The sequence below is a fragment of the Dromaius novaehollandiae genome, chromosome 2 (genome assembly GCF_036370855.1).
Source record: "Dromaius novaehollandiae isolate bDroNov1 chromosome 2, bDroNov1.hap1, whole genome shotgun sequence".
NCBI lineage: Eukaryota > Metazoa > Chordata > Aves > Casuariiformes > Dromaiidae > Dromaius > Dromaius novaehollandiae.
In genome coordinates, this window is record NC_088099.1 from 19505134 (window position 1) to 19526746 (window position 21613).

Here is a 21613-nt window from a genome sequence, read left to right on the forward strand (position 1 = left end):
ATTAGAAAGCAGCTGAGATTCACAAGCAAGGACTATAAACAGAGGCCTCTAGATCCGTATGGGCAGAACTTTAGCTGTACATGTGAGTAAGGAAAAGTATGGCCTCAAGCACGGTTTCAAGTAAACATGCTCCTCCCTTCCTCACTGCATTTAGGCTACGAGGTGCAGGCAAATAAGGACTGTAGCACGGTTCCAGTCTTCCTATTTTCATTTTCAGCTGGCCATTCAAGACAAACATACTAGAAATAAATTCTGCAATTGCACATCTGCTGTTGTGAGGACAACCATTCGTCTAGGTTTGTAAAGCATCCAGCACATTTCTGACCATTGCTCTTGCCACTTGAGAAGAAATGAGAGCTGAAGACTCTTCAGAAGAGCATCTCCTTGAGGCAGCAGCTCCCAGCTCTTGGCATCTGAATTTGCATTCAGAGGTAGCTGAGATCTTACATTCCTTGCCATGCATGTGGCAAGATACTGCCAAATCATTTCATCAATAACATTTTTACTCTTTTAGAGCTAGGATCTTCGAGCTCTTACAGAGTTTTACCAGTACATTTAACCCTTAACTGGAGAAGTCTGACCCACCAGCCTTACGAGTCCTTGAGTTAAGCTGGACGGATATGTCCGAGGAAACCTGAGTTCTACTCCTCCACCTATCACAGAGGTTCAGAGGAAAAAAAAATATATAAAAAAAACAGAACAGAAATAGATACTTAGATTGTTCAAATATTAATGCTTAAAAAAACCTTTGAGATACTATAGAACATATATTAATTCTGCAACACTGCAGAATTTTATTTTGTGTTTATGCATATGTGCATGCATATAAGGGGACAGTTATAAATCAAACATCAAAGGGGCTTTTTGCATGCAAAGTCTATATACACAGACATTTCCTATTCCATTCTCCTGCTGATGTGCATGTATGTGTGTGTTTGTGTGTATATAAAACTAATTGCATGCTTGTATGCATATTTATGTATCTTCACATTTATATACAAAAATAGATTTGGTCTTCCTTGTGATTTCATTTTTTGCATGCAAAGCCATGATTCCTTTTCAAAATTTAGCTACTTTTCAAACTGATGCTATAGCACATTGACTCCAAAATGCCAACATAATTCAAGTAAATCTGTATCAATATTTTCTTCTTTATGAAAAACAACACAGAACCTCATCAAATTCAGTCTCCTGCTATCCTAATCAACCCTGAAATAGACATTTAGTGCAAAAGCATCCACTGAACATCTCTTCTCCATGTCTCTATTCACTGTGAGCCACAAAACACTTCTCTGCACACTATGCAGAGAAAGTCCATTTAGCTTCTTTCCTTAATCACATTCAATTGGTGCGAATTGGTGTGATGTGCTACAATAATAGGGAATAGAAATCTGGAGTAAAATTTGTACACATCTAAGCTAGGGAAGATAACTGAAACATCCAAGGCCAAGACAGTCAGCCTAAGATCCCCATATATTCAATGGAGAGTCTCACATCTCTCCAGAGGGCAGGTCACATCATCCTTCCACAGGCACCTAAGCTAGGTTAAGACTCGTTCTCCAGAAATGCCTGTTTTTCTCCACAGATTATGAACCACAAATTTGCCACACAAATTGCTACTTTGCAGGTTTACTCTCAGTTTTCAGCATCTTTGTACACAAGAAGGACTCTTCTACAGTTCACAGGCAGCAAGTAACCCAGAAGACCATGCAAGCCCAGCAGATCCTTCTCCTCTGAAATACTGTAGATGAGAATGGGCTGGCAAAGGCTCCAGAACTATACGAGTCAGTTTGGAGACCTTCTTTTTTCGCTAGCACTTGCACTTTTATAATGGGATTGACTTCTGTGCTGTTAGTTTACAAGCAACAAAACAGTCAGTGTTACAAAGAAAAGCAGTAACAACAAATTTTTTACAGAAATCTCGAAAAATGTTAACTGAATGAACAGGAATGCCTGTGCCTTCTAAATACAGAAATGAAGCCTACAGACAGAGAGGTTTGAAAACAGAGGAAGAACAGAGGAGGACAAGAGGTTTAGAATGGACTCGTAACAATTCAGAATGCTGTCTTTTCCATTTCTACATGTTAGCTCAAGCTGTCTGCTTTTCCATTTCCAACAGAATGGGAAGACTTGGGAAGCGAAAATGGTTTCACAGCTCAGGTTAAGCTTGCATGAACCACTGAGTGACTGAGTACCCCATGAACTGCAGGAGAGGTTTTCTCATGAAAAAATGAGGTTCGTCTATTTTAGAAACTGTGAGCAAAAACTGAATTTTGGTCATTAGTGATGCAAATCATCTCAACTTTGTTTTATTGAGAATTATTAATCTTCCTATCAGAGAAAAAGCTGAATCCATATGAGATTCATCATATGCAAGGCATTCCCCAAAAGACCAGACACACCGGAAAAGCAAGAAGATGATTTAGAGAAAAAAAAATGTTTTATTTAACCTAGTTTACTATTTACTACTGTTTTAAGCTGTGGGTCTCAAAAGAAGCAGAGACCTTTAGGACAATCCGACTAAGGAAAGAAATGGGCCTAACAGTAAGGAGCTCAGGCTAGCCATGTTGACTATAAGCTAGCAATAAGCTATCTAGTGCAAAATGTCAGCAAGACACCTGGATGAACTCAGAGAAGCCTGAGAAGAATTATCCTTTACAGATCTCAGTAGGAACATCTCTAACAGTACAAGAGCAACACACTCAGCTCTGAAAAAGCAATCTTCAAAAGCTTCAATACATGTAGGTGGCAAACAACTAAATGGAACAACAAAAGTCAGAACAGAAATCTCCCGCAAGGAACTGCTGCCTGAAAGTGGAAAGCTGGAGAGAGAGATCTCTGAGCATATCTTCAGGAAAATGTGCATGGAGTTGAAAAACTTTACAGAGGCTGCAGAGGTCATTGAGCAGAACAGTGAAGTACAATAGCGCAGGAAAGACAGGATTCGGATGAACGGGGAGTTGCAAAATGTGAAATCAATGACTGGGAGAAACTGAGGGTGATAAATTCTCCTCCTCTGGAAAACATAGTTTCATTGCTTCTCAGTGATTTATACTGCTACTCATCACCCAAAAAATCAGTAACTACAGTAAAATCCCTAAGGATAACAGGCACATCTCATCTCCCAAATATCCTATTTGCTAACCTTTGCATACATCCTGGTTTTCTATAAAACTATGTTGGCAAAAGCATGAGTAAACATAATGATGAATTCTTAATTGCTTGACATGGGCAATTTCTTCCTGAAGAGACACAGATAAACCACAAAAACATTTGAGCTGAAAGATTGCATCTGATGGGCATATATCTTCCTCTTTAACATCTTTTTCAGTTGTCATTAAAAAGTTAAATTCTCTTATTCTCTCAGGTAATAAGAAGTCTTTTCATGCCTTATAGATTTGAACTCAAATAGCCAGAATAGTATTAGCATTTGCAGTTTGTTTTCCTGAAATATGCTACCTTCTCTGTAACTTAGGTTTTGGGGGGCTTTTTGATTAAAATTGCCTTTTATTCCAAACTTATAAAATAACTATAGTGAAATAAATTGTGTATAAGAAAAGAAACTCAAAAAACCACCAACACGCTGTCTTCAGTGTATCAATCAGCAGGTTTCTGAGGAAAGTTGTTGACAGTTAATGTTTTAACCTGTAAAATTTCCAAGTTCACTCTATGTTTTCCAGAGAGAATTCTTCTTGTTTGGTAGTACAGAGTATGTATCAGTTGTTATGAACTTTTATTCAGTTCTTCATGTATTTTGCGAATGTCTTTGTGAGTAGGTGAATAGTAATGTTTGGGCCCTTCCATATATAGCACTATTTGCTCTGAACCACCATTCTCTTACCTGCTTGTAGCTGTCCTTCTGCTTTTCTGTTTATGTCAGGGAATTGTAAGGTACTGTGATACCTGAGCATTTGAGAGTCTGTAACTGATTTACTGTCACACCACCACCATAAGGAGGGGAAAAGCTATTATATCTATTTTACCAATAGGTAACAATGGCAAAGCATCTGTATGTAAAGAAACATTCAGGTACTTGCTGCAGAACACCCTACAGTCTCAATTTCCCTCATCCTCCAAAACAGAAACCTGGTCAGTGTGCACCAGAGCTCCCATCTGGTCCCTGACAGAGCCACTGTGGAAATGCAAGTGGGAAAGAGAAATGGAGGGGCTGATATGTCCCAGGTCTCACCCTGCTATGGAGTCTGGATGACACTGGTTCATAAGCCTAGACCAAGGAACTCAGAGGTGCACCATGGTATTTGATCTGTAGCCATCACAAGTAAGGCTAGACCCAGAAAGAATTTAGGTGTCTAACCACCAGTAAACGGTCCAATATGTAGGGGGTTTAAAATTCTTCCCCAGTTGCTGGCTAATTCTGGATATGCCTAAAGTCCATTATATCTTTTTGGGGTCTATACGCTAGAATGAGTATACTCTTAATACCCAAAAATAATTACCTAAGCATTTACTGGAGCAGGCGTAAGAGGCCAGGTCTCCCCTTTTTCTATATAAGTACCCTAACCAATAGGTAAAATACCTTCCCTACAAGACTGTAGAGTTAGATTCATATTTGTGCTTATACCTGCACCCATTTACTATTGCTTAGTGAAGCAATGTGAAGTGGAACATTGGCAGTTCAAGAAACTGAGAGACTTCTCATGCTAGAGCCTTTGAGAAACAAACTGCTAAAACTTTCTCCAAGTTCATACTTTTGAGATAGCAAAGGGAGCTGAACCTGAGCTAAGGCTTGCATGGCTCATCCGAAGACAGCCTTCAGACCTGTGACTCCCTGTGAAGGAAGGAATTTTCCCACACACAAGAACCAGGTGCTGGCTGAGAGGCAGGTCATAAGCCACCAATCTCTCCCACATGTCCAGCTGACTAAGTTAGCTAGCACCAAATGAGATGTGCTGACTTCTGTGTCTCTGATTCTCAGCACACAGCTATCTAATGTAAAAAGTGCCCAGGTGCCCAACTAGATCTCAGGGCACCAAAAATTAGGCACTGCAATCTGGAGTTGCAATGCCTAACCTTGCTGTGAGTTGAGTCCTAAAAGACTTGCTGTGATAAAAAATATAACTATGTTAGGAAAAACATTCCCTGCTAATGACCTAACTACTCGACCATCTTTCGTCTCCTCCTTTCCAAGGCAGTCACCAAAATGACTGTAACTGGTAACTGCTAGGTTTCTTCCTGTTGCTGCAGCTGAATAAATAAAGCATTAGAAATACCAGTCCTGGGCAAGATCTCTCATTTGCGGTCCTGACACATCTCACTCGCAGTCCACAAAACGTGCTCATTAACAGATCAACAAAACAGCAGAGGGAGACTTTCTTCAAATGTTCCACTCCTTTCTGATCACAGGGGTAGTCCTCCAAACATTTCACTGATTTATCAAAGAAAGTCCACTCTCTGCCGGGAGAGGCTTATTCTATTATGTTTTGTTGCTAGGCAGTCCTCTGCATTTAACAACTATTATTTATTTATATAAACTTGCTTCTCCATCCTCCCCACCAGGCTGCTTGGAGTGTTGAATAAACTGTACAATAAAAACAGCGTAAAAGCAGAAAGAAGAAATATTTAAGAGCAAAATGAACAGTCATCACCAGAACTAAGAATGAGACTGTAAACAGAAACCAAACTAAAACAACTTCAGGGAGGCAGGAAGAAAGACAGCATTTGTATAGAAGAGGAGTCAGGCTGGGGAAAGACAGGCAGGTAAGATAGTTAGACTAGATGGAAAGATAGACAGACAATAAAATAAAATACCTGAGTAGTGAGACCGGCCACAGCAGGAGCTCAGAGGCCCACCTTTGTATACAGTGCGCGGAGTCCGCAAGGTCACAACCTTCCTGTTCTTCAAGGTTCTTGAACACTCGCTATATATATCACAACTATTTATGATTTAAAACAAACTCATTCAGGCAAATTTTGACAGGATTGTTTGTGACATGTCTGAGAAAAATGCATTACTCCAGACAGTCTAAGGAAATGAACCCAGCAAACTTCAGCTTATCACGCTGGAAAATTTCATGTACGATATGAAAGGCATGCATTAAGTAAAAGACCCATTTATTTAAATGTGCTTTAGGAATCACAAGAATCTTGGCCTGCTCTCTAGACTAATATAGTGCTCAGACAGTGTTTAGCAACAGGGACTTCTTTCTTTTTCTCCTTTTCACTATGAGTGGTTTCAGGTATCTTTTTTTCCTGTTGTCTAACCTATTTCTCATAGTGAGCACTCAGTTATGACCAAATCTTATCTGAACTTAGCCCAAAGTTCCAACCCCTACTTTTTTGTTTGTTGAAAATAATACAGAATGAGTTTTCCCAACTTTAACACCTTCTCAATAATTCAATCGCTGTCAACTTGCTTGTTTGTTTATCTGATCAGTATCTGGGACTTTATCATTAACATCAGCAATTATATAAGTTAATTACAGTATGAAAATCTGATTAATTATCTACAACGAAATTAATTTCATGTCTACAAGTTTTTGCTCACTTCTGTTGTCTGCTGTATATACTGGAGAGTCAAAACACAAATGAGTGCCTTTAACAACAACATTATTTGGTATGAAAAGGCTTTCGATGAAAGTCTAATATACTAGAGGCTTTTTTCCAAATTTAGTAAGTACTGATGGAATTCACCCTAAACAGAGAAAAGAAGTACTCCTTATTTTTTGTGTTACTCCTTCAACCAACAGCAGTAGCTACAACCTATAGAAAGTCATCTTAGGTTAGGGGTCAAAACAGATCAAGTCTCTTTTCCTGTAAACCTAGTAGCATTGCAGGCCTTTTGGTTCCAGAAAATTACACAAAGAGCAGCTAAAAATCTAATTTGATTTTTTGCAATATTCTTGGTGAGATCTGAAATTGGCAGATACCTTTCTCTCACCAACATCAAGACTTTAATTGTAGATAAAAGGTACTTAGGGTATTGCCTGATTCACGTATCTTCCAGAACCCCTGGGTCATCGTAAAATGGTGCATATGTTTGTATAACAGAGCCTTTGTCTAATTACTGGCTGACGAAGATGTTCTTTAGGGTTTTAAGAGACTTGCTATGGTGGCATTTTGCCTTCTCTTCTTTTAGCAACGACTGGTGATTATTTGAACATAGAGTGTCTGCTACCATGGCAGTAACTTACTTGAATTATGATTTCAAAGAGGTAAATATGCCTCAAGGTTTTGGAAGTAGATACAGATTTTATAAATATGGATATCAGTAGCTAACTAAATAATCCAGTATGCAGATCTTTACAGATTGATTAGTTCTTCATAGATTTCAAGGCAAAGCTATCAATAAAGACAAATAAAAAAATAAACTGACTCCATGGGCCAGGGAGGTCGGCCAAAGAGTTTCAAACCAACATTTCGATGATTCAGCATGTGGTGTTTTTGGATTAGGGAGTTTAAGACAGTGAGTTGAACACTCAGGATACTTCTTCTGCACCCAATACATGTTATATTTCAGAAAGATTAATCTAGTCAACAATTTAAGTAGGATTAGTAGATTTAGCAATATGCTACTGGAATATATAAAATTATTTTGGACTCAGACCGATCTGGCAGTTTGCACACTTGGACTGACATGGATGAAGAGATCTGAAGATCAAATCATACCTACAAGGTTTAAAAATAGTGGTTATTTCAACTATATCCTATAGAAAATCCCCAAATTCAAAAGGAAGATAAAACTCTGAACAAGATATAACATTTGAAGGAAAAGTCAAAAGAACTTCCATATGACAACAAAAAATGTTTTATTTTTTTCTTGAACCTCATCACAGTCTGTGTAAGTACTAGCTACACAAATGCTATACAAAATATAGCTGTGGAATGTATAGATAACATGATTAAATGTTTATTTCAGTCAAAATGACAAAAAAAGTCTTGATCACACAGGAGAAGTAGCATCAATATATATCCATCTGAAAAAAAATTAACCCAAGAACTGTAGGTTCCGCATTATCAAAAAATGTTTCTGCACCAAACTTTGCACACACACCAGAAAGTAGAAACCTAACTCTTTTTAATACGCTTTCAAACAGCAAATGTCTGAAAGGGTAATGTGTTGCTGTCTTAGTGGAACTCCGGTTCACTCACCGTGGTACCAGTGAGCAAGGTTCATCACAAAGCGCTGAGAGTTCAGTGCATCCCAGGAAAATACTCTGCATTCACAGCCGATCTGCACACAGGTACCCGTCGGATGCATTCAGGATATGTCAGAATTAACGTGTATGTACACTGTGACTGTATTTTGCCTCTCCAGTGGATTCAGCACTCCAGTAGCAGTAATACAGAAAATTACTGCCAAATGCAGTAATACAGGCACTCTGATAAAAGTTCCCAGGTATTCAAAATGACTCCCTTAGGCTTACTTTGGACTGCTTTTTGGCTTAGTGTCTTTCTTACCACTCATAAACCAACCTTACACTGGACATATAAAGCAAGAAATTTCTACTGTATATAATATGTAAGAGGAGAATAAGACAAGATAAGTAACTGGCAGACTTTATTCACCAAGGCAACTAAGACATCCAAAGGACTACATTAACATTCATGCATTGCTGTTAGTCACAAAAGCCTTGCCTGATCTAGTATGCATCTAAACTCTCCTCAGCACCTACGACTACATGCCTATAAATCCACCTAATTCTTGACAGTGCTGAACTGCTCAACACCTAATGCCCATCTGAGCCCTTCTCAGCTTTCAGCATGTAGGAGCCAATCTCAATGGCAAGGCCTGATAAGAGTGATGAGAACTGAGTATAGCTAGGCAGACACAAAACATAGCCAGAGGAAATGCTTCCTTTCTGCTCAGTAACCCCACTCAGTAACCGAGAAAAATGCGTTTTAGATCCCTGATTGATCTGAGAGACTTCAAACACACTTTTGTGGACGTGCATGCCAACTACGAGGCTGCCTGGGACTCTGAAGCAGGCCTGTTCTCAGCCCATGCTAACGTGGCTCTCAGTTTATACAGCATATTAGAGCGTATTCACTGGGAGAACCTGTACCTTAGAGGTAAGGTCAGTCCCCTAAAAATTAACAAATCTGAGTTACAATTCATTCTTCCGTGACTGCTCAGTAGAAGATTCTGAAATATTAATTCCAGCAAAATTCAGATCTCTTTTTGCTCTTTCCCCTTGACTTTGCAAGCATGCCCACTGTTCCCCATGTATCTTAAATCCTGCAGGCTAAAGTACTCCAGTAGGAGTGGTGGGTTTTATTCACACTCCAGTTTTTCCCTCTGCTCTGTTCACCATTTGTTCACCAGCACACTGGGTGCAGCTCCATGGAAGACAGTAGAATAGTTCTGAAATAAAGTCCATGTGGGACTGGAATCAGGCTTTTTTCTGTTAATATTTTTACGGTTTCATCTTTTGAAGCCTACATCAGATATTCTCAGATCCTTCTTCTCATACAATGCCTATCTTCTGCAGCAGTATAAAAACAATTGCATGTTACCACACATTTGCAAAGATGAAAAATTAACCATTAAATATGTCCTCACTCACACTTTTAAGAAAATATTTTTAAACACTAACACTTTATTGTTATTATTAGTAACAGCCATTTGTAATGTGATTCTTCTTCATTGATCAGGACCTTGCTGTGCAAGGCACAGCTAAGCTGAACATCCCTGTACCAAGGGACTCATAATCTAAATACAAGATGAGAAACCACAGGTCAATACAGAGGAAGCACAAAGAAAGAATAAAAGATTTATCATCTACAGTTACGTAAGTGGTGGTTTAGGAGAGGAGAAGAAAGCTTGCAAAGAGTAGTGAGAAACAACTGTATCTATGCAAATAAAGAACAAGCACTGAATGTACAACCTGCAGTTTTGCAGGTATCTTCTATTCCATGTAATCATGACAAAGAAAGTAAGTATGTCAGAACTGTATCAAGGAACAAGATGACCTATCTGTCTTGTTTTCATTTCTATATTGTTTAGCTGCTCAATTTTGGGTTAATTTTCCTGTTACTGTATTACACTTTTTCCGGTGTTTAATTCTCAAAGGCAAAGCTCTCCACTCTGTTTTCTCATCATTATCCTCTCCTTTTCCTCTTACTACATTGCTTTCACTTACAAAACAATATGCAGTAAAGGTAACAGCTTTATCACCCCTGGCTCATTTAAAAGATTAACACCGAAGAATAATGAAAATTGCAGATGATCTATATAATTTTCTTTGAAGCCTAATGTATGTATGATACACTATGAGAGAACTGAGTAAACACAAATGCTATTTTCTTCCACTTGCAACTTGTGTATGATGGAAAAAACAGTCTCATCTCATCTTATTTTCTATGTTCTTTTGTCCATGCATATTACCTTGGGATTACTTCACAATATTTTTGGCTTTGAAATCCTTCCAGTGATTAAATTGCCATATTTCGCTCTTTGCTCCTTCTTTTTTTGAAGAATGTGCAAAAAGTACTGAACTGTATCATGCCATTTAAAGAACTCTACTTTGGATTCAGATTTCAAAGAGAGATTGTCACATGGATGATATATATTGGTTGTGAAGGACATGATACTCATTAATAGCTTTCCTCAATACTTGTACATATTTGCAGATCTTAGTCCCACATATTCAAAGCACATAAAATTCAAATAGTTTGTATAAAACAGTGTTTGAAGGACATACAATTGCTTTTTCTATGTGGTATTAATATACAGAGTGGTACACAATAAATTAGGTTTATATCACATGGCAAAAAGTTGTTTCTTCCACAGATGTAATTCCTTGTTCTGGTGAATATTGTCTATTCCATGCCCAGTACGACACTCACTTCTAAGAACAGGAATCTAATCTCTCCCTGTATGATGTGGTGTAGATCCATGAGGTACTCTTTTAAATGTCTCATTTTCAGAAATAAATCAATCTGTCTAGTTTCATGGTGAACTTGTTATCTGCTGGTCCCTAACTTTTCTTTTTTTAAGCCTGGCAAATTAAAATTTTGACAATTTCTGCCAGATGACTCTATTATATAATTCTCAATGTTAGACAGAGGAAATACAGCATATCTTATACACTTGTTGATGGGTTTAGATCATTTTATACTGCACCTTGTATTTTATGTTGTAAGCTTGTCTCTGCTTTCAAAGTTATTTAGATTATTTCTTTCCACTTCCTTTCTATAAGTAAAAAGCTAATTTATCATTTACATGATTATAAGCGGTCTTTGACTTTGGGTAAAAGCATTGATTAAATCCTACTTATCTCACATCCCAGAGTTTAGAAGTAAGAAGTTTAAAATGATATATTGCAAGGAAAACTTTCCATTAAGAGTATTACAATTCTATATCATTTTTCCTGTACAAATTTCACTGTTTTTCAAATCAGTTTGCCTGTATACCCTAAACTGCATAACAATGTCTAGCAGTTGATATTAGAAACCATAAAGCCATCATTGTTTGCATCTTTTAGATTCTGAGCTTGCCAAATGAATGAATATGAGCAGTCTCGCCTTTGGCGAGTGAAACCCCCCTTCTTATGGATACTGTTCAAACACCAACTTTACTCTTTCACTACTGTAATTCATTGAATTTCTAATCTCTCCTAATCATTAATCGTTAATCACCCTGTATGGTGTGACACCTGCACTCTAAATAGATGGTTAGGAGGTATCTAATACATTCATCCATTGAAGAAAGAGGGACGGAGGAGAAAAACTGCGTGAGAAAAAATACACATTTCCGCTACCATAATATTCACAGTGAATAGGCTTTAACACGGAGATTCTACCTTTGCCTTCTCCTCTGTCTTAAGTTGACTCAGAGTACTTTGTCAAGCAACACAGAAGTTGATAGGTATAATATCAGGTTTTATCATTCAGTTGTACATATTATACCAGTCTGTATCTTACCTTTGGCATCTCAACCTCGCATACCAAGGCATGGCGAGTTATCACACTCTGTTTCACTCTGACAGGATGGGTTTACAACTGCATTCAATTTCACATGACAAACAGCTGGGTAGGATTATCAGATTATCTGAGTAAAGTCTTCCTAGGCATGAGATGTCTCTGTTTTTATTTTTCTTCAGATTTTTGTTGATGCGGATCACAACAGCTCTGAACTAAGCAACCAGACAAGAGCTGAGTCTGCCATCAATGTCATAAGGAAGTTCAGCAAGATTTAAAGACAACCTACAGGTCTTTCACGTGATTACAGTTGTTGCTCCTTGGATCTCAGGTATTAAAGCAGAAATAAACAATGAGAAAAGAATATTTTGTGGAAAAATATGAATATTCCCCTAGCTTTCACTAAATACGCTTGGGTAAATGAAAAAGAATGATTGGAATTTATCTTCCACCAACATACAGTCTCTGAAGTGCTAAACTAATTAGGGAAGTTAAACCATTGACGTCAGGATTGTGCTTTACTGAGACTATGTCAAACGCTGACTACAACTTTTAATATTTTCCTTTCCGGCACAGTTCAATTCTAGCTCATCTGCAATATCAAAAAATCTTGTCTCTTTAGTCATATGTTTTAATAAAAAAATTGGTATATTGTTATTATCTTTTCCTGCAAGTGTTCTATCACATTTATATTTTGCACTAATACATGAGATCCTTTTTTTCATGTACTGATTTCTGCAAAAGCTTAAGTCACTATAATAAAATTTAAGTACATATTTAAGTATATTCCAAAAATAAACATTGTGCATACCATCTCAACTCACTTGCCCAGTGGTCAATATGATCATCAAATCATGCTAGTATAAGAAAAACATTCACATCATTTCTAGCCTGTACACAAGAAGAGTTATATAAAGTAATGTGCATAATCACTCAGTAAGACTTCTTCCTGTTTTGTTACTCTAATTCAGCAGGAGCTGGGGACCAAGTGAAGACTTTCACTAATTAGATTTCTTTTTTCTACAGTTCACCAGGTATTCCTCAATAATTCCTCGGCTTGCCTGTGGCACCAGCGTGGTCTCCTACCCAAGTGCTAGCCAAGTCCCTAATGGTTTAGCTGTAGAGCACAGAGCAAAGAGGATGAAGTCATTATAGCATGGTTCCAGGCATTAGTAAGAAGCACAGAATGAATATTCCCAGCACAGTTTTCCTCCCTATGAATTCACCCACATTTTACCCTTTGATCACTTGTAAATCAATGCTTTCTACAATCACAAGCCAGCTCCCCACAACTATTACTTTTCAAACACAGCAGGCTTTTAATTTTTGCACATGGTATTGCTTACACTGTATCAGAAAATTAGAAAGTCCTGACTAAATACTGTGCCCTGTTTTACAGGATTTGTGGTTTGTTTTTATAATGCTATATTGAAAAGAAAACATTAACTTAGGGCCTTTACATACAAATTTGTATATATGCAAGTAAATATATTTATATGAGTTACTTCAGTGAAATGAGTAAATGAGGAAAGGCCATAAAGCCTTACCCTGCTGCTCTCTCCACAAGATCTTTCATTGCATCTTCGAAGGGCTGACAAGACTGTATCACATGAGTGCCTCCAAAGCAGCAGTCCAAGGCAGTCATTTAAAATAAAAAGGTCAATGAAAACCCAATGTGGCAGTTGGTTCAAGGCACTGACTTTTGTCTTTTTCTCTTTAACTCTCATGCTTCTGCTCACACACCTACGCTTGGCCACTGAGTGAACGTAGTTTCTGAGAAATGCGTCCTGCAAACTGCGTTCTTAGAAAAACTTTTGGAGTAGCAAAAATAATAGTGCCCTCCTAGATTCCCGTACTGCACCTTGGGATCAGTGGAAGGAGGAGACTGGGTTTTGTCCTGGTATCACAACCAGTGCCACAAGTATGAGGAGTCCAAAACGTGAAAGAATGATAATATAAAACTTCTGCTTTCACTGACATTATCTACAGCCCATCATTTTAAAAACACCCTATATGTTCCAACAACATCACATATTTCATCACATGATTCAAAAACTACCATCAGTGTGACTTTGTTTTGCGTTTGTCCACTCCCCAGTTGTAAACTCTCTATTCTTGGAGGTGTTTAAGACCTGCTGGGATAAAGCCCTAAGTGACCTGGTCTGATCTTATAGCTGACCCTGCTCTAAGCAGGAGGCTGGACTAGAGATGTCTTGACATCCCTTCCAACCTGAGTCATTCTGTGAACACAGCACGCAACATACCCAAACACACCGAACGTGCTCCTTGCCAAATTCCACCTGCGCATTTTTCTACAATTCACGATACCACAGCTCTATGTGGTTTCCAGTATCCCAGCCATTTGCTAAGTACACAGAGATACCATATGTAATCAAGATCATCAGACTAGGGCCCTCAGGATGTAGATAATCATATATATAACAGCTTCTAGTTATCTCCTTAATAGTAGCTACTAGATTTTTAGGATAGCTATATGGTTTAGTGAGAACAGAACCATGAAGAACTATTACATTGTGTGTTTTTTTTAAACCTCTTGTTTCAAATACACTTATTAAAAAACCAGAAGATTTTTGGTGTCTGCTTGCTGTTATTAAGAATTCTGTCACAAACATGTTCCTGAGGCTAGTAACATTGGTACCGTGAGGTCTGGGGCAAGGGCACAAATGTTTCTAGTACCCATGAGACTTCTATACTTTGCAGCGCAAACTTGTAATGCAGAGGCTACACTAGCTTAATTTGGGCTTATGCATTCAAAGCAAGATGGCTTTCCAAAAAAGCTAATGGTTTACTGGTTAGATGTTGACTTCAAAAAGTTCATTTGCCTGACACTGATGTGAGTACAAGAGAGACAAGCTATTGAATAAATGTCTCCCCCATGCCCTCACTTCTCTGCACCAGCAAGACAAGAGACATATGAAATTCTGGCAACGTGGTATTTAAGATCTGCCTTCTCCATTGTCTGGACACCTAATCTGCTTTGATCAAAATAAAATGGAAGGACCCTTTTCTGGAGTATTAGGAACATTTCTGGTGATTATCTCAGAGCAGATACCTACACTGTGGTCCTGGACTGCAGTGACATGAATGCTATTCTAGACAGGCATGTTCCTTTAGCTACTGTGAAGTACAACAAGAAAATGATAGGTGTTCACTGTAAGAGCTTTAAAAACTATTTTATGAAAAAAGAGGATGTAGCTATATCCTGAAAAACAGCAAGCTAAAACATTTGAGGATACAGAGGGGGCTTAAAGCGTGAGATGCAAACTTTCAGTGCTCTGAGGCCTTGATGAGAAATGCTTTCTAAACTTCAACAGTGACAACAGCATAACCTGTTGCTGAACCCATTTGTTCTTTTGCAAGGAGAATCAATTCTTAAGTATTCCTTCAAAATTGTTCATGAGACTAATGATGTTTTGATAGTCAAATGTTTAGACCCTCAGAATAACCCCAATGTATCAGAATGTGCAGTGCTAAATGTGATGGAAAAGCAGAATCTTTCAGTTTGCCTCAGTGAACATCAACATATAAGGAATAAACAGTCAATAAGCACACATAATGCATCACTTCTAGGTGTATGTGAGGGACAAATGCATAAAAGTATTATGCACTATTCCACTTTAACATTCATTTCTTCCGAAGAGCGAACTTTCCAAAGAACTCGTCACTTTGCTCAGGGCTGTAACTAATCGAGCTGCCACAGACTAATCCTTCAATATTCATGGCTCACTTCTCCCATGCTAGTGTACATACAATCATTTGAGGGGAGAAAAGTCCACTGTTCTTCTCTCAGCTCTGCTACTTCTCCCTTCCCATTCCTTCTCATGATATTAAAGGGTAGGTCATTCTAGTTTGAGGATGAAAGGGAGTAACACAGTTCCAAAACCAGAACCTAACATCTACTATATGCAACTAACTAGATGTCTGGTCATATAGAGCTTATTCCAGACTTTGCTGCTGAACTGCTTCAGGAGCCTTAGCAAGTCAATTCACTGCAGCCCAGCAGCTATGCGCATTTTGGAGTTTCAGTTAAAGTAACAACACACTAATCTAGCAGCATGGAAAATGTTTAAACTATCAGATAACCTGTAGTTGCCTAGGGTGGAATTCATCACTGTCTGAGGCAGGTTCCCCAGACTTCCTTTATGGAGCCTAGACCAAGATTCATCTCATTCTCAAGGTGAAGTCTAAAATAGATTGTAAAAGGGCCAGCTTCCCTCCATTAACTATTTGGCTAGCCTAGGATAACTGTTTGAACCATGGAGATGAACAACAGAAATACAGATTCATAGAATAATTTAGGTTGGAAGTCACCCCCAGAGGTCAACTAGTCCAATGTCCTGCTCAAAGCAGGTCTAATTAGAGCAAGTTGCTCAGGACTGTGCCCAGTCGAGCCTTGAACACCTCCAAAGATGGAGATTCCACAACCTCTCTGGGCAACGTCTTCCAGTATTCGACTACACTCTGGGTAAAAAAGAAATTTCCTCACATCTAATTAAAATTTCCCATGTTCCAGCTTATGTCCATTACAGATGTCTAAAATCAGCTGAGATCTCACTCCTTATGCAATTAATAGGCTACTGTATTACAATAATGTTTGTGCTCACTTTATCTGAGGGTCTTTGGAACAAGCAAGGAGAATGAAAATGTTACTACTGAGTTTTTAAACATGTGGTAATGCAAGATGTGTTAAAGGCACTAGCAAGACAGGAAATTTAGAAAAGGTCTAAAAGCTTCACAGGGAAAATAATGAGAATATTCCCTTCAGAGGGAAGTAAACAAGGTAAGAAATCCCACCATAAGACAGGTTTTGACCCTCTCTTCAAAATCTAAGAACAAAGAAAGAGAAACAAAATCAATTAGACAGCATTGCATTAATTTGGAGGAGGCCCATCAATAACTGGAAAGGTGATATAAAGGGGAATCTAGGATGACACCGTGAGAACTGCAGAAAATGGAAGAAATGAGAGCCTCAGAAATGAGAGCAGCCCAGTAACTACCACCTCAAATATGTGTAGTTGTAATAGACAAAGCTGATCTGTCTGTTTATAATTCAGAGAAGATTAGTGTGTTGTTACCAACAGAGTAGAATTTGAATAATAAATTTTGGTGAAGATCATCATTCGCACTTTGTGTTCATTTAGAAGGGCATTACAACAGCTGTTTTTCTCACCAAAAGCAGCTGGTTGGTGATATTATTTTTCAATTAATGACAGTACACTTTGAATGGATTACAGCATGTAGACACGAAAACAATGACAATTAGTGAAAGAAATTAAGCAATGTAACAAAGTAGGTTTTGGTTTCAATTTAATTGGAGGTTAGGGAAAGTCAGAGATGCAATAAAGCGCTTCTGAACACAGCAATTTTTGTATGTTGAAGCCTTTCAAAACAATCTAGGACAGACTGGGTGAATGGATCAAGAAAAAGACAGAATTAAGAAAGTATACAGGAATGGGGAGTAAAGTTTCAAGAGGCTTAAGAAGCAGCGTTGAGAAAACCTAGGGGGATTTTTTAGTTTTAAGTAAGAATGTAATTTTGCACTGAATCCTTAAGTGAACAGAGATTTAATAGAGTTATTTAGAACTGACATTGTTGTTTTATCTCTTTGCATTGTACATGTACTAAGACAAGCTGTGTAATTCTGCACTTAGTTGAGCATGAAAGTTAAGCTTTTCAGTTTTGCCTTCCAAACCAAAACACAGGAAGAGATGATACAAAAAGGAAAAAAGCATTATGTTAAAGGAGAAAATCTTACTGCAGCCATGCTTGCCTGGCCAAAACTGATGAACTCCATTTCATATTTTCACTTCCATTTCATGCTAGGTGTGGAAAACATATCTGAACATGTCTATTTCAGGTGTATAAGAGGTGAGACTTATCTATAGTAGTTTTCAAGCCCTAATGTATTCCTCTATTGTAAAATGAAGAACAATTTGTATAGATAAAGCCAACTCTACCTCTCTATGCTTCCACATTTCATACATTTTATGAAATCAGTTATTAAGTCTTTAACCATACCACAGAGTTACAGAATACTCCCAGTTCTTTTCAGAAACAAATACAATCACCAATTACGACAAAAAGAAGTAAAAAAAAAAAAAAAAGGATCTGACCTGGGGAACTAAAGATCCCTTTGCAGGTATGTGACTTATAAACTATATGACAATCAATAAACTATGCTCTACCCCTTGCATGTGAATGTGTGTGTGAATGTCAGCTGGTGCAAACCATACTCTATTTAAATCTCTTTTTTTCTTTTTCATTCCATTTTGTTCTGCTTTGTGCTCCCTTTTCCAAACACGAAGCAAGTGAGCACATTTAGATAACGTCCATGTACAGCAAAATGTCAAGAGTTCACATTTAGAGAACTTAACTCCCCATAATCCATACCTTGCAGAAACACAGTCTTCTCCTTCTTAAAGATTACAGAATAGACCTCTCTGGATATGTTTTCTATGTGCTCTCATTCTATGTGCTCTCACACTTCACACATTTATTGTCCCACTCCTCCCTCATGGTGAATTGACAGATAGGGAAAATGAAATCCTGACACTTCTGTACCAGTCCCAATCTTCTTTGTTTTTCACAAAACCATATTCTTGCAGTTGGTGAAATCAGGTTTAATCTCTCTGTCTGAACGTTAATATGACCTTCATCACCGTAGTATCTAGGTCCCTTCCCCTAAGAAATTTAAAACAGAAATGATAAAGTTTCTCTTTTCTGTTTCAGCTTGTAGGAGTTAACAGCCTGATTAGTAACTTCCTACGTATGAAAGAAAGAGAGCCCTAACAGAAAGAGTGTGGGAGCATAAAACTGCTAAAACAGAAAAGTCAGGTTACATGCTTTGCATTTCAGTTCCTAACAGAATGTGTTCTCAGTGGACAGTCTTATATAATATGAGAATGATATCTGCAGAGAAGAAAAAGCTCTAGTCAAATATCTATATCCAGCTGGGAGACAGGCTAATCAGGAATTTTCAGCAAAACATTTTCCCCCCGATAATGCCAAACTGTCATTTTGTACTTCCTGCACATTTAACATTGTTAATGTCAGTGAAAAGGGGGAAAATGTTTAAACATCAACAAAAAAAGGAAGGGAAGTTTCAGTAATCTAAACCCTCTCCCATCTCCATTCTCTTCTCCCTCTGCATTGAAGGGTAGTGAAAGGCCAACTCTTGTGTCTAACAGGACAGTGCAAGTCAACTGCTGACAGAGAAGAAATCTTCTTTCTTTGCCAGTAGCTGAGTATCCTCAATACCGAGCGGGTAAAGCCTGCAAACAGTCACTGCAGGACGTTTATCCTGAATGGAATGAGAGTTGAAATTATGGGATCAAGACAAAAACTGGGAAAGAAACTGAAGAATCAGTCACAGGTGAGCAGTTTGCACACACAGCACAGTGTGAGCTGAATTAGGCTATGAAAACACTTTTGGCATCCTTTGGAGTCAGCGTTGTGGAATCGCCAGTTAGTTCTTCTGGAGTCTCTGCCTTGGGAAGCAGCTAAATGGCTCCAGGACTCTGAGTAACTGGGAAAGCAACTAGGGGACAGCCATGGAAAGGAAAGCCCTTACCTTATGTTTTATGCTATGCATTTCTGTAAATGCTTTACACCATTTCTACACCAGTTAAGGAAGTGAAGCATGGGCTTTCTGCTCTCCTTACTTGAAAAGAATATCAGGGAAGCTCTGAAAACCCAGGGAAGAGGCATACAAGAAGCCAAAAGCATTTGTACAATATGGCAAAACCAAAATTTTCTTCCTGACAACTGCAAATTGAAAGATTAAAAACCACAACAATACTCTTCCAGAAATGCATGCATTTTTTCTTTATAACTTAAAATACCACCACAATTCAAAAAATAATGTATAACAATTCCAGTGGGACTTGTATTTATTATAGCATTCCTCAAACCTTACTTTACTACAGTTTGTCTGCAATTTGTTCCATAAAGGCTAAGGAGACTGGCTTTCCTGCTAGTTTCCCAGTAACTAGCTCATGGTCTGTAAAAGCACAGAAGGTTCTAACTACTGAAGAAAACAGAACATGAACATATTTTAAAATAATCCACAACTCCATCTTTGTTTCTGTCTCCTTCTGATCTGTGTACTTTCCATTCACTGCACTCAACTTACACTTTGATGTCTCTTTATCCAGTCTTTATACTAGATTTATGCAGCAATTCTATGACTTTCATGACACGTTCCTCCTGTGAATGTTAAATTAGGGTTTTTTTTTCCTACTTACAGCATATGGAAAATACCATCTCATTTTCCCAAACGCTAGATACTCCAGATGTCATGTAGCTTCAGAAACACTGAATAAAATAAATGCCAGAAATACACTGAAATAATTATTCTTTGTAACACATTCCAGAGAAAGACTAGGTATGTCAGCGTCTTCCTTTCACGCACCCTGCAAATTTTTTCCCCTAGCAGAGTATAAAGGTATCTTCTTTCAAAGCTAATACTCAGTTTAACCGAGGAAAAGACAAGAGAATAACTAAAAACTTCCCAAATAAAAAACACTGAAATGTTCCCTAAACTGAAAATGGAGAATTATCACAAATATAGCAAAACATTCAAATGTTCTAAAGAATATTTCCAGTACACAGCACATTTTGTTAATCAGATTAGACTAATCGTTACATAGAGAGTTCCAATATCTATATTTGTCAGCAAAGTGATTCATGTGATGCTTTATAGTGTTGGCAAGGGTAACACTTTTAAAAAAAGTTATAGTTTAACTTACCGGGAAGTACAGAAGGAGTGATCCAAAAAGAATGGTTTCCAAAAGAACCAGCCCTGAAGCCCTGATACTCTAGGGAACAAAAAACAGAAAAGAATACAAACCATTAGAAAACTTTCTATGTGCACAGATTAGATGCTGGGTTTGTGGAAGGCACCTCTACTTCTGTCAGTACAACTCTTCCACGGTAATGATTATTAATTAGTACAGTATTAGGCTGTGTGTCATATTAGCATCTTCCACATCCGTTAATTCACAGGCACATGACAATAGTTGGTGTTTTACAAAATCCAATCTCAAAAATCACCCTTTCTCATGTTAAATATTACTCGACACATATCGCCTGGATATATTTTGAAACTGCTAAATTGCTCTCAAGTGTGAAGAATTATAGATCATGGGAATTACAGATATGAATTTAACTGCAGAAGTTATTCTCTGCTATTTAAATTTGAAGAAGTCCTTCAAACATTTTGACCTGCCTATTTAATATTTATGACTTGGCTTCTATAGTATGTATGAATAACCTACAATTCTACTAAGTACAGGATGTGCTCTTAGATTGAAAGTATCTTTATTTTTTCCTGAAATTTTGTACAAAGATGTTGATTTGGACATTAACTTGTCAGAATTCTAAAATATCGTGCCATTTCCTCACTGATTCTAATGCAGTCTCCATCACACTTTTCTTACATTTTAAAATCAAAAAATCAATTCTTTTTCCTACTATAAAGCTTATTCCAGTAAGTTTGATCATTTATATATAGCACATCTACAGCTTATATTAGAAGATAAAATATTAACATTGCATTGCTGTCCATTAACCATCTACTTTCTCTGAGACATTGCTCTATACACCATTCTGCAAAAACACAGTGTTTTCCTGACTGCAAGCAATGCAGCAAAAGAGGTTTTGTCAAAAATTTTTTGAAAAGTCCCCTTGCTTCCCATCACAAAATCTTGTGAAC

The 21613-nt window shown here is 37.8% G+C and overlaps 1 protein-coding gene across 2 annotated transcripts in view; it reads right to left on the minus strand.

Moving 5' to 3' along the window:
* Positions 1-21613, minus strand: part of GPR158 (G protein-coupled receptor 158) — a 214474-nt gene that overhangs the window by 67338 nt on the left and 125523 nt on the right. For both annotated transcript variants that reach the window (XM_026101601.2, XM_026101600.2), the window contains exon 5: positions 20649-20717. In XM_026101601.2, coding sequence (XP_025957386.1) covers positions 20649-20717 — 69 coding nt within the window. The remainder of the gene's footprint in view (positions 1-20648; positions 20718-21613) is intronic.